This window comes from Bombus affinis, chromosome 8 (genome assembly GCF_024516045.1).
Source record: "Bombus affinis isolate iyBomAffi1 chromosome 8, iyBomAffi1.2, whole genome shotgun sequence".
Classification (NCBI taxonomy): domain Eukaryota; kingdom Metazoa; phylum Arthropoda; class Insecta; order Hymenoptera; family Apidae; genus Bombus; species Bombus affinis.
Genome location: NC_066351.1, coordinates 4,473,318 through 4,492,494, shown reverse-complemented (window position 1 = coordinate 4,492,494; position 19,177 = coordinate 4,473,318). Strand labels below are relative to the sequence as shown.

The following is a 19,177-nucleotide window of genomic DNA, read 5'->3' as shown; positions in this document are numbered from 1 at the left end:
TCATAAATCTCTAATGTATCGCATAAAGACATAATGAATAGATAATAAACAGTTTTATGCATGAAAAGTGCTTAACTTTATTAAGTAATTGCACGCTACGCTAGATTTTTCAGAATGATCCGAACGTTTAGCCGCGATTATCGAGAATAGCGGTACTTTCTTTTATAACTATGCATAAAATATCGCACGGCAAACAGAATATCGACGTTTGCCGTCGCATTCCTGAACATCGCCGCTTCAGAAGCACCGAACCAACTGAAATTTATTAAGCTTCCCGCGTATACGTTTCAAGCTTATACAATTATTGCCAGAGTTCCTTTCCCTTCTCTATATCCAGCCTTTAAATACACAGTTTCATTTTAAGACACCTCTAAATGGCGGTTCGAAACACCTTCGCATTCCTTTCGCATTCCTCAAAAACAAGCTCCCCGACACGTTCCTCCCTTGGAAGAATTCTACTCGTGTTAGACACGAAAGTTGTACACGCTTCTTTCGACAAGCGTAACATTCAAACGACACGAGCTACCTACGACGTTTGCCATTTCCTCGGTGTGAAATATTCAAATCTAACGATTGTTTCACTTTTCTCTACGCTTTACTCTTTACGCTAAGGCATTCAGCTGTACATAATAGAACACGTGGTGTGTATTTGTTCACCATGGAATTTGACTTTAATCCACTACGTGAAGTTAAAATTTATTGCCCGTTTTTAGAATCGACGACATACTGGGTCAGTTAAAATATTCATGGCTGTTGTGAGGCTGTGGATTTACTTTTATATATATATATCACAAGATCATATTTCACGATACCGTAATTATAACAATTAATTACAATACTAACAAGATGATGTTTTTATAAGTTGCTGTATACAAGCAACATAAAGATGCAGACAAAAAGTTAAAATATAAAATGAAGAATTCCTTCCTCTTTTTACAATTGAGGCTTCTCAAGAATTCTTAGAAGCATTTTTAACCGTTTTATAATACAGCAGAAATAGGAACAAAAAATGAAGAAATTCTTTTTTTTTCCTATTAAAATTGAAACGTCACGAAAATACTCAGAATTATTAATTCATTTTATTCATAAAAAATTACTTCGTCTACTTGTAAAATGCACCAAAAATCATTGTATATCTGTGCCAATCACCCATTACTCAACCGACAAGCTCAGCCTAAAATGAAATTTCGAAGCAAGCCAAGAACTAAGAAAAGAATTACACTCTTGGATCCTAAGCGACTGTTCCAAATGCTCCTCGTTCTTCACAGTTTCGCCAGAGCCAAATCGTCGATGGGGGTTGAAAATTAACGAGGTACTAACGTAATCTGAGCAGCGAACGCATCCGACACACCCAACCGGATGTGCGGCAGTCCCACAGTTCCACCCACACAGGCAAATAGTTGGCTTCCACGTGTGAACAGGCGGTCGGGTGCAGCACCCAGGGAGAGACGCGGCTGCTCACGCAGCTGCGTGCATACACGCGTGCAATTCTCGGTGGACCGACATACGAGGACACGGTTCTGCGTTATATACCTGGTTGCTCGAACAGGCTGGGAGATGAAGAGTGAAAGTACCGAGGAGCCTGGGTACAAAGAAGTCATTGAGGAATTCGAGGGAACGACGTTACGGTCATTGGCCGGGGAAGGATTCTGCATTTCTGGCAAGGTTGCGGTACTGCAGCGCAGCCGTTGAAGTGCAAGGTTAATTGTGGCTCTCGCGTTAATCAAGCTATCGAACGCAAGGCTAACTGCATTCGAACGTGCACGATATGCCGATAATACTCTCGATATACAGTTGAATATTAATTTTCGATCGTGATCCGAGGTGGTCTATTATTAAATTGTTATTAACCCCTTGTCGACGCGGGCGACTCTTATATATAGATCAGCAGTGCCTTTCCCCTTCATTTTTTCGTAATATCGTCGATATGAATGAGAAAGAGATACAGGTCGATAGAACTGATCGTTTATTTTATATATGTGCTCGCGTTTGATTAACGATTGGACGGTTTAGGCGGTAAATTTAATAGGCGCGTATCTTTCCATCGATAGATGTCACCTTTGCATCTAATGGTTATTAACGTTGCTTTTTGCTGTTAGAAGTATGGTAATTGGGACATTATTATGTCGCTCGAATATCTTTTCAGAGAGAGGTGCACTGTCGACGTTTGTTTTACGATACAAGCGTGTCACTATTATAATCTCAGGCAGACTTGAAATAAATGTTGCTTCATAGGATTTTGATTAGTCGCTTTAATACCAGAAATATAAGTTTCTGCATTTTCATTTTCTCATTCCTTGTTATTTTCATTTGAGTTCCTGTAATATAATTTTGGCTTTTCTACTATTAAATTGCTTAGAGTCATCATAAATTTGTCATCATCATAAGATTAAACATTTAAGACTCTCAAGAAACCCAAAACTTGGTCAACTAACAGTCAAATTCTTAATATTTCCTTTTTAGCAGACACTATCATAAAAGAGATCCAGTCATTCATTTAACAGTTTCACGAAATCACCAGCGAAATAAGAGGAATTTTTATCGGAATCTTGTAAAGAATGGTCAAGACATTTGCCTTTCGAGAAATGGAAATGAAATTGGAGGTCAAAGTTCGATCGCAAACGATCGTAAAATAAATTAGCAATCACGCACCGATATTAGGCACGTTTGTGATTGGCTACAAACAGCTAATTCTCGGTCACAGGTCCGGTAAGTCCACCGCATTCTCTGGCCATTCGTTATCCTAATTGGAAGATTCTTTCCGGATAAACCGAGTCTTTTTTATATTCCTCGTCGATTTAACCTCGACTGCTACAAGCATCATGCAGGGTATTAATGTGTATTATCCGGTTAGGCATTCTTCGGTTTGTTTCCTTCTATCGTTCGACGACTATCGTCGAACTAAGGATCTTCGAAGCAGAAAACCATCTGGTCGTTTCGATGCGAACGATCGCTTAACCTGCGCTGAATGAACTTTGATCTTCGAACTGTTTTAGCGAACGCCATATATTTCTACTTTTTTTACTGTGATTAGTCTTTTCCCCTTTTTAAGTAGTTCGTGTTTTATGTCTATGGAGCTAATTGTGAATTAATGAAAACCAATAAAATATTTTTGTCGAATTAGATTTTTCAGTAACGGAACATTAACATGAGATGAAACGGGGGAAAATGTTAAAGTTTGCTAATTAATTTTTGTACCTTTTGTGTAATTATTTGTATATAATTACAACAAATTCGTCCAATTGATACTTATGCGTAATTTCCAATTATGTGTAATTGTAATTAACCAATAAACATAAATTATTTATATACATAAAAACGAAACATTGTATTACTTGATAATTATTCTTTTTAAAATATGTGACGAATATTATATTCAAATAATCTTTACACCTTTCATACATTTTGTAATAGTATTTCGCAAGAATATAGAATACTTTATAACGTTCCAAAGATACACACATTTTTCCGTAGCAATTGAACCTGTTCAACATGAAACGAGAGAAACGAGACACACCACGAAGTACTGGATCGCTGGAACCGCTTTAAGTGGCATTTTCTGTGGACTGGCAGCGTCCCTCGCGAATTCAGTTGGAAGCCGTCCCTCGTATATTTTACCAGTTCCATCTCGACCCGCTCTATTTACCCATATACCGCGTTATTCGCGCGTTACAATTTTATTTACGTTCCGCCTCCGAGCGTACACAAACCTCTCGTCGTTCGCCAGAGATTTGCATGCGAACTTGAACGTTACGTAGGAATTCCAAGGCCGTACACGTCCTTTCGAATGCCCACGAACATGATTTCTCTGAACTGAGTACTAGGGTTTAAACAAATTCAGATCACTACAAAATAATTGCACATAAGAAAAGAATACGACAGAAAGAGAATGATTGGAAGAAAAGGTGTTGAAAAATGAGGCGAAAATTCCTTCCAAGATATGTTTTCAATTATTCGCTAATTGAAGAGACTGCTACTCCCTTTCATTAAAAACCAACTCAAAACCAGATCATCCTTTCAAGTAATACATTTTGACATTTTGAAATATAAATCTTTCAAATATGAAATTTATATCTTTTTCTCCTACAATACAATAGATACAACATTCGAATTGTCTCCTTATGGCTGCAATTTTAATCCAATTACGTAACCTGGTAAGTTGTTCACAAAGAAGAGAAAGCAATTCCGAGAAATGACTGATACACAATAAACCTGAATGTCTGAAAGGCGATCAAGCAATTACTTACGCTGCAAAAATCCGCAACTGCTACGTGTGTCGCGTTCCTTGATAACGTTCAAGCTGATTTCAGCTATTCAATGCAGATCGAGCGCCATCGAGCCTTTGTTAACCTTTCATTATTATGCATTGAAAATCGGCAAACGATCGAAGAACCGACAAACATACGACTTCGCGTCGCTTATTAATTGTTCGTGGCGTTACTATTTATCTTTGCGACATTAACGAGAAGTGTCAACGCAGGATATTTGCGATTGCGACAACCAGTCGATTGCACACGTTCTAATGGTCATGCTGTTTAATTGCGTCTAAAGTCGCGGTACGGCTACATTTCGAGTTTCTACAGATGCAGTCTGCACGATGAAGATATTACCGCAAGTGACATGGAAAATAAAGACAATCGGAAACGAAGCAATTAACATCGAAGTAATAAAACGATGCACTTCTTAATTTTCTCCTCTTCTTTTATTTTTTCTTTTCCTATTTTTGCGACAATTGCCATGCATGCCATTAGCAACAGATACCATCTCATAGGCAACATAGTGGATTCATGGGAGCCGCTAGTTATTAAAAACGATACTCATCAAGCGATGCTCATTAGGATGCCGTAATTTCAAGTGGCCTAATAAATGCGTGACTCAGCGAGCGCCGACTGTGCTCGCTTCGTGTAAATTACATCTGAACATTAGATCGTGTTCAAGTAGCACTGGAAATGATACCGGTCGCGGAACGCGACTCGAGATGCAACTTTGTACGAACCGCTCTTTTATTGTCCTTCTTTCATTGCCGAGTTGCACGACTCATTATGCCACGTACGAAGTGAACAAAAAGCTTAATATAATCGATTCCAATGAGACGAAAAATTTATTCATCGATTACTTAAAATTCTCCTATAAAATCAAAATAACGCAGGATGTTGTTTTTATAATCTAGAAGGGAAAATGCCAATTCTGTTCCCAATTTATTATCATTGAAGCTTAATTAAATTGAAAAAGTGTTAGTGTAGCAAATGTGTACTTGTCTACAGATAACTAAAAGAAAAACTAAATAGGACAAACAAAATTTAAGTCTTTAATTAAAAGGTTTCAATGAGCGAGACTATTCGTAATTATACGTTCCCTCGTAAAACTTATTTAAAGAGATTATTAAAGGAAAATAAAATGTTTTAACGATAGAGCCACAAGCTGTTGCTATAGTGGATTTTCATAACGAAAGTGTTAATTAAATTTTTTCCTTTCATATCAGTGTAGAATTTCGTTTTTCGTCGATTTTCTATGTACCAATCAAGATCTTTTCCACCGGTAATTATCGATAATTATGATATAAAATAGCTTCTTTCCAACTGTATAGCAATAGAAATGTTTAAAGTAGCAGCGATTACTTACAAATGATAAAATTAGGTTAATAATAATTACTACTTTATAATGTGCTTGAATATTATTAAACATAGAAGGTGGTCTTTAATTCGAGGCTAATACTGGAGTTCTGATTGCAGTAAGAAATTCAGTGAAATTAACGTTAATTGCTAGTTTTCAATAAGTTATCGTGCTAACCTGTATTAATTTCCTTAGCTACTGACCTAACTTAATCGTATAATCGATTGCGTGATTACTATAATTTCCATAATTTATTTCAAGCGAATTTATTCATTTTTATATTTCAGACGTATTTGTTCTAGTAAAAATATTTTTATGCAAGACAAACTAGTTATCGATTTAAAAGAAAAAAATCTTATGTTGATCGTTGAGAAGTTGAGCCATAAACAAGGCTCGACGAAAATACGACTTCATGGGAATCGATAAAACCACCTTTTTTCAAAGATTGATAAATGGATATGTCTACGAATGTTCGAGGAACTGTTGGTCGTTAAAGAATTAACGCAGAGATCACAGTAGCTTGCCTCTAGACTTCTTGAGAAATTATTTGCATTATATTTTTTACGTTTTTCGGCTATCGTATGAATAAAATATCGTGTTTTCCTTGTAAGTATACGTTTTCTAGAAACCCGCGTTCGCATGAAATTACGATTTGTTATTCCGCTTCGCCGTGCAGCACGGTTTGATGTAAACTGCTTTTGATGCTTTGAGAAAACATTTATATTCCCCAATAAACTGAAAAACATCCTGTATATTGTTTCGATGACGAATTGTGTATACATTAGTTCTGTCCAAAACAGGACTTCTTTTAATTCAAATAAACTTTGTTTACATAATCACTTTATAAGCTATTTTATAAACTGATAAATTTAAATTTATAAGAATAGACCAAAAAACTTGTGTTTCATAAACTTAATTTTCTACATTTGCAATTAGATAAAATAATTAAGATGCTTGGATAACTGTCTATTATCATAATTTGCAATGACAAAACTAATATATTATTAGAAGAACTTTAGGATGTAGAAAATATAAGTACTTTATTTTTAAAAAATTCCTTACTCGAAACATTCGCCAGTAAAATGTGTATTACATAATACCAAGAAAAATAGCTTTTACGGTGTTATTTCTCTCAAAAGACTAAACAAAACGGAATAAATTTATTTTCACAAAGATTCGATCGAAACGATATACATACGACGATCGCATCGATTGACATTCGCGTTGAACTTGATCTCGCTGCCGTGCCGCGCCGCCGATACCAATGCATCACGGCATAAATCGTCTTCTGGAGTGACGCGCGACGCCAGCAGATAAAATCTTCGGATGCAAAATGAGCAAACTAAGAGTTAGAATGCGGCGCCTGAGCGCGACAACAGGGGGGAATGTTGGAATACGGAATGACATCCGGCTGGATGACTCTAGTGGGTTCCTGGTATCTTGAAACTCTTTGGAATTCTCTTCGGTGGCCCGAATGCCTGCGCCCCCAACGGAGATTCTTTCCGCGTACGTGATCTATGCCATTTCGTCAGGGATAAAAGCGCTTCAAGTCAATACACTGCTACTAAACCGTACTAAACTTTACACTGAATTAGAATTATACAATCACCTGTACACTTAATCGTGCGAACGCTAAAGACATTTTTAATCTTGGAAAATTGTTAGATGTTTCGTTGTTTACCATTGTTGAAGTGGTCACCACTTCTAGGAAAACTCCACATCTGGTCTTTTTAGCTTTCTCAAGCGCTGAAGCCATCGACAGCACATAGACAAAAGAATAGCAGGGAGGCAGACCATAAACTGTAGACAGGCGACGTTGGCTTCGGGGTTTTCAGTCATAAAGTAACACTGCTAGCGTGCGGATCTGGACCAGCTCAAATTGTATTCCTGTATTTCATTATTAAGTCAAATATATACTTTGTATCTTACACTTCATCCACGCGTTTTTCTCTCTTTATATACTGAATAACCTCAACAACCATATTTGCGGAAGGAATTTTATTTTTCTGGTGTTCACGCGTTTGACGTTATTCTTTTAGATGCGTGATTTGCAGAATTAATACGCTAATGCAACAATTTATTTGATACATTTAATTTAGACTTTAAACAGAAGAAAATAGTATTATTTTGAGAAAAAGTACAAGAAAGAATTTATTAGGTTGTCCGAAAAGTTTCTTTCGTTTTATAAAGAAATAATAGACGCACAATGTTTTTTGTTTTATATTAGTTTATTGAATTATGCATAAACGTAATAATTGAAATAAAGCGAAATGGATCATACCTAATTCAATAAAATAATGTAAAATAGAAATTGTTTTTCATCTATTATCACCTTGTGAAACGAAAGAAACTTTTCAGACAACCTAATAAATATGTCTTGGTTGATCTCGTATTTTACATGTAAGTTGCAATATTCCTGATCATTTATAACAAAAACACGAATTTTCATGAAATCGGTATGCAACATAAAATTACTTTTTAACTACCAAAATTACTGACACCGTTGTAAAAATTGAAAATTGAACTTGAAGAAAAATCGCTGCTCTACCCAAACACAATCTACAATTTCGTTCCAACAACGGAGTCAATTTCTATCCAATCGGTAGAAATATTCCCGAGTCAGAGTGGTACGAGGAACGAATGCATTCAGATTTCCGGTCTTCGTATTTCGGATCACGGCTGATCTCAGCAATCTTCACACCCGAATCAACCGATGTTTCAATATATAAGGCGAGTACTAATCCAATTCCTACATATCTTCGTACGAATTCCACTCGTCTCTCAATATTCCATGCAAACTACAAACATTTTGTATGCAAACTGCAACCTGTTCGCACGTTTATCTATAGGCGATTCCTTTATTTCCAGATCCACTCGCTTCCATTAACATGGACGTTACCGATAATCGTGAAACCATTCGAAAACAATTTTGCTCGAGCATATTCCACAGGGACATCACGTTTCTTGACTACAGTCATAAGTGCGCAGTCGCATTTCTCGTAACTCTTTCTTTCGTTAGTCCGTCGTTGTGTCGTGTACCACATTTTTTCTAACTTTGAAAATCGGTCGACGATTCTTACTCGAGATTCTCTAAGTTCATGGGGGTATGTTTTCCTTGGATTGAGGGCGTAGATCGACGAAGGCGTTGAGAACGATGCTTTAATGCAAATACGTTTCGTACAGCTCGGATACGATAGCACACGTCGTGCTCGAGGTGGCGGATAATAATCAGAACGGAACGCGGCGACCTGAAGCGTAAACGCAAACGCTAGCTGCAGTTCTCGCGCGCAGTAACGCTCTATCTGCATAGCTATCTTCCGATCTCGGTAACACGTACGCGTACCGCGTGCACACGCCGGACGGGCTCGAGCGCGGAATAAATTCGTGTCCTCGACGTCGCGGGGGCTGATTGAAATTTTAAGCCGTCGAACGAGCCCGGATTATGGGAACCGACCATGAGAACCCGCGCAGGACATGGAGCAGCTTGATCACCGAGCTGGCGAAGCATTGTGGTTTTGAGTTTATTTGATTCGTGCGTGGTGGATGAAAGAAATGGTCATGGTTGAAGATTTCAATAAGATTCAAACAATTTTTAGAAGTAGAAGTAAATTGACGAAATTTATTGTGAATGCTGGCAAATGCTTGTAAATGATATGTATTCGTAGAATTACATTTGTAGCAACGGAACAGTTTTGGATGAAATAGATCAGGTAAATGTATAATAATAATCTAATGTTGTATAATTCAAACTGAATTAGAAGCATACTACCGCTTGACGGCTTACTAGTTACAGCGACCGAAAGCAGCTTGAATCGATCAAGCTCTTTTCATTGTGCAAGCTACAACTCTTCGAAGCAGATATCACGATTTGTAGTTGCATTCATGTTGACATATTGCAATAAGCTTTTTATGATAAATACGTTTCACAAAAGAATTAAAATCTTGTGAAATATGATTATTTTGTGAGCCAAAATTCGCAGATAACTTAGCAGAAAACCAAGCTTGAAATATATTTTCATTATAGTTCGTATAGCTGGTGAAACTATAATCCCATTTACTGTCATCAAGCTGAATCGCTTTCTTATATAGACGTCCATTAGAGGATGTTGCACAGGGTTAAAACAGACATCATTTTGTAATTTAGTCGCCGAGGGTCAAACGATTTACAGCAACTCTCACAGATACGCGCATCAAGGAGAGATGTACCGCTCGTATGTAACTAAATTATGCGTCGGGCATCGTGCCCGATGTAACAACCTTTCGTTCCGACTACTACCAATCGATTTCTACATCAGACTGAAAACACGTGCTTGCCAGGATTTATACGCGAGGTCGGTTGAAACGATGGTCCATCATAAATTCTTCGAACGATACGATGAAAACAAGCCCAAAATCTCTACAAGCTTCTTTTTCCCTTTTTCTGGTTTAGTAAGATTAGAAATCGCGCTCCCGTTGTTTCGTGACGCAATTTCCAAAAATAGCTAGATCAAGTTTCTACACGAGAGTTGTAATTGATATGAACACACTTTACTCCTAAATATACTAATCGAAGAATCTACACTTTATTTTGCCTTTTGATGCAAATAAAAAACGTGACATATTTTCGCTGTGATGTAAGTTGTAGACTGAGATTTACATTTTAGTTTCAATTTTAAAAACGTCTAGAGAAAGTCACGTGTCTAATTTTACACAAAATTAGAAGTTTCCACATAGGAATACGGTAAAGATTCGATGAATTAATTGAAAATAGAGAACGAAAAGCCTCCAAGTATAACAACTAAAGAAGTATTCTCGCTGTTTCTATTTCCACAATTGCTAACCATTTTTTTCTTTTTTTTTAATTGTCCTTCCTGATTACTATAAAAACTTCATAAAACGACACCATCAAACTCATGGATCCTTCTTCTTTCGTCCTTAAACCAAAGCATTAAATCTTGATTTCCTCAATAAAGTTGTTGCATGTTTTTCCTCATACCGTGCAAATGAACTTTCACTCGTTACCGTCCCAGAGAAATTTAACGAAATTCTCCGGAAGATCGCAATTCATCGAGTTTCGATGTACTTTACACGAGTTGATGGGATGCCGTGTTCCAGCAAGAAATTTTAAGCGAGGACTCGCAACTGAGGTGCTGTAAAAAGCAAGCTCACTTTCGGCGACCTACTGACTCACCTGTCTCCTGTGTGCCAGGTGAGCGTCGCAGAAGCTGTCGCGGCCAAGCGATCGAGCTGCCGATCGTCGACCGCAAACATTTCTCCACGATACACGATCATTAAGCAATAATTCCGAGCTGGTGATCGGCCACTCGGCCAATCTGTTACACCGTTTGTCCCTCCTACGCGGATCCCATGCGAACGGGTAGCTCGGTTGCGTTCACGGAGGCGTAAATTGCGTAGGAATAATAGAAGCTGATCGCTGACACAATGAACGACATTCCCGCGCATGACAATCTCCACTCGACGGCATAATCGTTCCACGGAACCTTTCCGCTGTTGGCCACTTAATTAATTTACCCAACATTCCAGCCCATTATACCAGTCCCTTGTAGCTATTTATTTTTACAGAGAACGTTTGGGAAGTTATTATAGTTATTGTTTCGTGGAAACAGAGATTTGTGGACTTTTTTGAGACACTTGAGGGAATGTGAAATTTTTCTTGGAATTTTTGTAATGCCTAAGGAGTATGCGATAAAAAGAAATACGATTTATGAGCAGCTAATGAACAGGTATGTATTGAGTGGTCGTTAACATACTTGTTGGAAACAATTGTATTAAAATTTTCGAAAACATCCTTGCAACCTTTCCTTTACCTGTGAAGCGATGACGAACATTTACATCAGATTTGCTATCCTTCGAAATACTCAAAGATCAGTTTATAAACTGCTGTTGATTTCATGCTTTGCACAGCTCTCTGGTGAATAACAGTTTCTGGAAATCTAGGAAATTTAAATCATCGTTCTCGCGAACCATCAACCGCAATTACTACATATCTTCCTTGCTATAATAAATATTTTCCATGAAAGCCATTCAAAGACATCGAGAACTTGCATGTTCGTGTGATTTGCACACGAGTGTTGGAAATATCAACAAACTGCAAGATCAGCCCTAAATTTGACATGGTCGAAACAAGTCTCCTTAATCGTTTTAGACTTTGGAATCGAGGCTGTCGATGAGCGCTACTTCATTCCTTTCGCGACGAGAAAACAAGGATCCTGTTTGTACGACGTTCGTAAGGCTCCTTGACTACTAATCTCGCCGCAAATTCCATGGCCAAACTTTCAAAATAACCAACGGTTACCAAACAATTGAGTTAACCGATTAAATCAACTGTCCGATCGACGAATCACTTTTATCAATTAATTATTCGCCAGCTTCAAGGGAATTGCATATTATCCAAAATAGCGTTTAATCAGCGCAAGCTTTGGGCTTTAAATAATTAATTATAGATACATATTACGGATAGATAAATTATAAGATAGACTGCTCCTAAATAGATATTATACTGTTATTACATGTTAGATATTACTACATATATTCATTTTATATTCTATTTAAATGAGTGTGAATGCGAATGAGTGTATTTGAATTAAATTAACACGGTAAGCTATGACTTTTTGATATTTTAAGTAATTTCGTTAGAAGCTGTAGAATTTTGTTTCAGACGGTTCTACAATATATAAACTTTGAAAGAAGATTTTCGATGTGTATAATTTTTCGTAAAAATTTTCGTACACTCTACAAAAAGGCTATTCCTATTACAACTAAATACTACAAAATTTCACTGTCAAGCTAGCGCGTTTTACACCAACGCGATTAAAAGAGGTAAGAAATAAGTTTATAAATACCATGCGTTATATAAGTGTACGGTCATGTATCAACTGTAACAAAACTTATTTTTCTGTAAAAGAAACTTAACTTAACTTAATTTGTCATAAGAAAACTGCTTACGTAACTCCGCAATATACGAAATTAATTAGCAAAAGCTCTTCATCTAAGTTACTATCTTACCATGAATTTTCCACGAACGTCTCCCATGACATATTTAAACACTCGCCTAATGCCTCGTGGTTTATTTCTCTAGCAGCAACGCGAACATTTTAAGACGCACTAGCCAGTTCCAGCGCGTACCATCTGTCCAATTAATTCCGGCTGTTCAACGTAACCGCTTAATTAATTACCCGCGAAGCAATTAATTCGCTCATGGCCTCGTGTCGGTGAACATGGCTACAAAGCCTCGACTATCTAGCTTGCTTGAAAAAAGCAGTAAAGTTTCGCGTCATTCGCCTAGAAAGAAGGGACCCATCGCGCGATCAACGACAAGCTGAGCAACAGATGACTTAAACGGATCTCTGCTGTTTTTTACGAGCGATGACACAAGCGTTTTTGCTTTTTCTCCCGATCGTGCGAACGTGGAGGGTCCACCAAGTCCATCCACGAACCAAGGGAAACGCACTCGAGCCCTCGATTTCATCATTTTTCTTCGCTTTTGGCCTTTGACCTCTCAGGCTCCGCCTCGCCTTTTTTCTGTTCACGAAATATTCGTATACGGAGGATCGAGAGAAGCTGACGTTCTCAAGCAATCGAAAAACGGGAGAGTACGTTAGGATCGAAGACTGAACTCTGTAGGGAGCTACTTGACTGGGAAAGTAACCTTGACCAAATCTCTTTGACTGCTGGGATCCCTCTCGTGAAAGAAATATGCTACGTAGAACTTTTGACGGTTGAAACTTTGCAGCGACAGCTTCTGTCGAAATCGAAATGCTTGCATTTGCTAAAGGTTATTCTAATTTTGTACCTAGTTGAGTGTATTACTGTCGTAATAAATGTGAATTGATGTCTGATTATTTTTAGTAAATTGTGTATTTAGAAAAGCATTAGCAATTTCTATCCAGAATTTTTATCTACCTTTTATTCGGAATTTATTTAATATACATATATCTAGGACCTAAATAACCGAATCTTTTTAATGAGATGAAGAAAACTGGATCATTAAATCCCTAACAAAATTTACCCTCTATTTAATGGGAATTGCATTAGTGAAATTAACGGAAGTAGTAATTATTTACAAACCATTTATAGAATGTAACAGATTTATAGAATATCAGGAAAAGATCTTTCGAAGAACACACGCTAGATTTACCACTCGATAGAACATTAAATATTCTAAATTATATTGCCACCAATTATCTTACGATTTTTCCACTGACTATATTCATCGCCGTTAACTACTTACGGCTTTAACAGTAAATGTATTATATACTGTGTCTGAAGCGAATCATTCAAATATCGTGCGCAATTCGCATTCAGTATTTCATACTGTTCCAATATGGAACTAAAGTCAAAGCTAAGATTGAACTGTGATGCCATAGCACATATATATACGTATGTTCTCCCTTCATTGTGTGTAATCCATAACAAGATAATGAAACATGTTGATGATGCATGATAGATTCGTTCAAGTTCTTCGTATCTTCTTTTTATCACTTCCTGTGCGAAAATCATGGCAACAAAATAAAAAAAAGCAACGCCAAACTGGCAGAAAATTCTGAGTCACGCAATGCTGCAGAAATAGTGGGAGGATGATGGACTGCTTCCGCATCGTCTTCGTTTTTAGAAGCAACGTTCGACGTTGCAACAACGTGTGCCGACCGATCGAAATCCTCTGTTTGCTCGGTGTAAATATCGGTTTCGATGCTCGCCTTGCAATGTGTTGACATGCATCGGTGCATTACGAGGCCTATATACACTACTTAGACGAGCTACATCGACGCACCAACACGATTCGTAAGAAATAATTGCTTCGTGGGTCTCATGTACGCGGCCACGTACAAGCTTTTGACTCTCGCGAATGGTAACCGGTCACGCGCGTCTTTTTCTCATACCGCAGGAGCCTCGCGCCGTTTAAATTCGTTGGGTAGAGATTCTGGAACAGGTGTACCAATTTAAGCGGCGAGAGTAAGAAGGATTCCAATGATGCAGTATTACTTGCTATCGGTGAATATCTTTAGAGCTTGAATCGATGTAAGCTTTTGCTCTCTCCTTCTCGTGATTTCATAAAATGGTTGGTGATATTTAATCTGCATCCAAACATTAAAACGTACTAGAAGCGCAAGAAAAATATACCTACTTGTTAAAAAATGCTAAATAATTATGTAATAAAAACTAGTCCACAAACTAAGCGATAAGTGGTATCAAAAGACGATAGAATATAAAAAAAGAATAATTTGAATTATTTACAGATTATTCTTTAAATATCCAGTAACTATTAAAATTCCTTGTCTACCAGAGTGGATGTTTTTGAGATGCGAATTTAATGCGATTTCGCGTCAGTCCCCGAAACCGATAGGACGTTCAAAGACAAAACTTGAAGGCGAAAACTGGCTTACGCTTTCGGGTGTCATACAAGGCATTTAGTTTTGTAGTCGAGGTCTCTAAAACAACCGCACCGCGGTAAGCAAAGACAGAATAAAAGGAAAGGACGAGGGGAAATAAGAAAACGACGTGTTGGACCTGGCGGTCATGGACAGAACGTGTTTTGGAATCTTACACAGCGGTCATGGCGTCACATTCAATTTGTTGTGCACGGTTTCAGCGAAAATATCGATAAAGTAGATGATCGATTCCTAACTGAACTGTGTTGTATCGTGTCGAAGAAGAGTTTCGTCTTATGAACGGGACCGTATTAACGCTTCACTAAAAACGTCGCTTACGTTCGACCGTGATTAAAATTATCAATCAGCGTCAGTGATATCACTTCACTTTGATATTAAACATAAAACGTCCAACATTCTCGGCAAACAATTGCAGCGAGTTACAAAAATCTACATACACCCGTTAAACTTGTAATATTGTAACAAATTGAACTTTGACACATATATGAAAAAATAACACTAAGGAGGAAAAATAAAAAAAAAAAATATGCAATATTATAAAAGTGTAAATATATGTACTGTTATACATGATAAAATTAAAGGGCTTCTAATTTCTAAGGCAATTTCTTTCTGCTACTTCTGCGAATTAAAAGTGAATACCTCTTTAATTCCCATTGGACATTCGTTGGTATACTAAGTTAAATTCAAAGTCATTTTACATGCTTTTGTGTTTGCGAGTGTAAATGATTTTGTAATAAAGAACATCTTTAGTTTTTACCCATAAATTGGATACACAAAATTCAATAGATGTATGTAGATTTCTCAATTGATCACATATGGAATATCTTTTTACAAAATAAAATTCTTTCACAAAATACAATTCTACTTTATAAAAAGAAATCGCGTATAAAAATTCACATGGGAAACTCACGTTTACTTTGGCGAGATACAACTCCAATTCCTTATATGGATCCATCTCCGATTTAGTTGCGGTCAGCACCTTGCCACTTTCATTACCACTTTCCACTATTTTCAACTGATTCACTGTTTTCGAGATGGGTAAACCCGACGCGACACTTCCTTTCGAGCCATCGACATACAGCCCGCCGCTGTCTTGCATGGTCTCCATGCTCTACCGTCACCTTGACCTCACGCGCATTTTCTTCTGCACCTGTAACAGCGAGGAACATAACGATCAGTGTGATTCAAAAAGCGATCCAGTCGGATAATTGGAAGAAAGTTTGCGACATATTGATATGGCTCGATTAATTCCATGACCTCTGAGATAGAAACTTTATCGTGGCGCCATTATGGCGTGTATTATCGTTTCGCAATTATGTATCCGTCTGACATTTTTCACGCATTTAACTTGTTTCCTAAACTTCGCTGGAATTGTGAACCGTGGAATTTTAAATGATTGTTTATCATTTAAAAATAAATTGAAATTCAGATTATTCTACTGTTATTAGAATGATACAATGCGTATCTAGGTAACTTTTTAGGCACATGTCTGCGGATTGTTCTAATAACATTATAAACAAAATTACGTATCCCATTTTCGAAATTATAATTAACATATACTGTTTCAACTTGAATACATTATAGTGTGTGCTGAATATAATCATAGTAATAACCTGTGTATAATTACATTCATCGTAGAAATATGATTTATTAGAATTCATGCGCTAGCTCTTGAAGGAATAGAATACGTAATTAACGGAACAGTATCGGCCAATACCTTCTCCACGCTTAAACCCAACAGTATTACATATTTAATTTCAATTGAACCAATATTGATAGTACTGTAACACTAGTAAACCTAGTCGTAACCCAAAGACAGAGGAAGGAACGAAAGTTCTCAATCAGTGAGTGATTTATACGGTCTTCAGTCAGCAAAAGATTTCCTAATTCCTTTTAATCCATATTTGCTCTTCAAAAAGGCCTATAATTTATATTATTATCGTAGGAGATACAAATTAACGTTTGAAACGATGAAATAGGAGAACAAAAGAAGAGACCAGGTGGATACCTACGGGCGAAAGGATTATAATTAGCCCTAGTGTGACTCACTACTAGGCTCGCTGCATGTAGCGGATCGTATAATCCCGGCTTGTCAAACACTTGAAAAGGGTAAAATGGCCACCTGCGCTGTTATGATTGCATTTGGCTAAATTTAGCAGAACCGTTCGCGTTAGTCACCAGAGCTAATTATATTTCGCAGATTAGTCTGCCCGCCGAAACGCGAGAAGACTGATCTGAAATTACTGCTGCAGTTTGTACCTCTTTCCCCCGCCCCTTTCTCTTCTCTCTTTATTCATGATCGTTTTACATCATTAGACTGATTAACGCAACCAACATTCTCTTCCCGATTCTCTTCCCGTTCTTACAATAGAGTTTCGTAACGCTCCATCTATAAAGAAATTCCGTTACAGTCTCTTGTTAAACATATGTGGATTTTATAATTACTTTGAATTACTACAGAATCGTATCTAATTAAATTGTGGAGTTGTGGAACCATGACAAAGTTGTTAATTTTCATTGCACAGTAAGTCACAACATAGATCATTTTTTATAATATCAATTTCATCGTATCACGTATCTCATTTCTGTTTATTAGCGTACGTTATTATGTATCTAACAAGCCGAATAATTTAATAAAAGTAGCTTTTGTTACAAAGTCATTAATTATTGAAAATAGAACAGCCAACTACCTTATTAGGATGAACACTGCATCCCTGAGTTTTTTCCTATACTTCACTCTTAGTTGTGTTTCTCATACACGTATTTCCGTGTGGAAGCACTCTAATCACCCTGAGACTCTTGATTTTATAGTTTCATCCATTTCCTCGCTGAGCATTCGCACGGAGTGCACGGTCTCTTGTGAATGGATCTCGTTTCCACGAGTTTGGCGAGCATTTTAAAATTCAACGGGCCAACGGGTCTCTATCATCAGAGACCTGAATCAGGATCGAGCGATCTACAGCGAGATCGTGTGTGTCGATTGCGCGGAGTCAAGTGGCATACTTATAGGGCATGATATGACTACCGTTTCATTCAGTGAGCCCGGCAACAATAAAGTTATGCATGAAAACACGAGTCGCTCCGAGAGGCGCAGACGTAATATTAGAAAATCGCCGGATGTCTGGATCGCAATAACCTGTCGACACTCAATATGTCAGGTGATTTCACAGGTGAACGATGATGCTCGAGCAACGTCATAGCGATTTCATGATTTCCGCGCGAGAAACTCGCGAGGCCAACATGGTCTAACACGTAATAGATCCTTCCGTCAATGTTGTGAGAAGAAGAGGAATTATAAATATACACGAACACGAATGTAAGTATATACGTAGACAGCAAAACAAGTTACGAAGTATCTACGTTAGGTAATTCGGAACCTGTAATAAAAGTTTGTTATTATAATTTATCACTTTAGCTCGAAATTAATTGATTAACGTCGTATCGTTTATCGAAGGAATTCTTGCTCCCTCGTATACGATATTCCAAGTAATTATCGCATATGACTTGGCTGGAATTCGAAGAATAAAGACGTTACAACAGGAAAGAAAAATATTACCTCTCTCGAATAATTATATTCGCTTCCACTTCATTAACGCTACGAGTTAATTTAAAATCCAGAAAAAGCGGCGCGTGGGTAGGAAATCAAATTATAAAATTATTTCCATGTACGCACACATATACGGACAATTTGGTCGTCGTCTGATAAATGTATCATTACACTTTACCGCTCTACCGTGAAATTAATTGATCCAACTTTTAATTAGAGCTCAGCGGCGATCAAAGATAGCGGTAATAATATAGTTAGAAAGTAGCCATTTATAAAACAGAGACTACTTCGATGCGTGGCACAGAGGTGAAACTCGGTGCTCTGTGGCGTATTTCGTTGTTGCGTACACGTAAAATTGAGACATTGCACGATGGAAAATATTGTACGTCTGGATAATTATACGAGGAGACGTACGCACGCCTCTACGCGTCGTTGGAACGCCGACCACGTTCGAATCGATTCCGCAAAACCGTGATTAGCCATGCGTCCGCCGTTTTATATCTGCCTGTCGGGTCCTGTGACGCCCTGTTAACTACCTGTGACGGCGATATACAACATCGATATTTAATTAATTTTTACGCAATGATCAAAACACATACGCTCAAATCAAACCAAGTCCGCCTGGTTT

At 37.5% G+C, this 19,177-nt stretch overlaps 1 protein-coding gene across 3 annotated transcripts in view; it reads right to left on the bottom strand.

Moving 5' to 3' along the window:
* The window catches only part of LOC126919809 (rho GTPase-activating protein 7), a 349,492-nt gene that overhangs the window by 303,304 nt on the left and 27,011 nt on the right, over nucleotides 1-19,177 (bottom strand). For all 3 annotated transcript variants that reach the window (XM_050729401.1, XM_050729403.1, XM_050729404.1), the window contains exon 2: nucleotides 15,913-16,152. In XM_050729401.1, coding sequence (XP_050585358.1) covers nucleotides 15,913-16,110 — 198 coding nt within the window. In that variant the 5' untranslated portion in view covers nucleotides 16,111-16,152. The remainder of the gene's footprint in view (nucleotides 1-15,912; nucleotides 16,153-19,177) is intronic.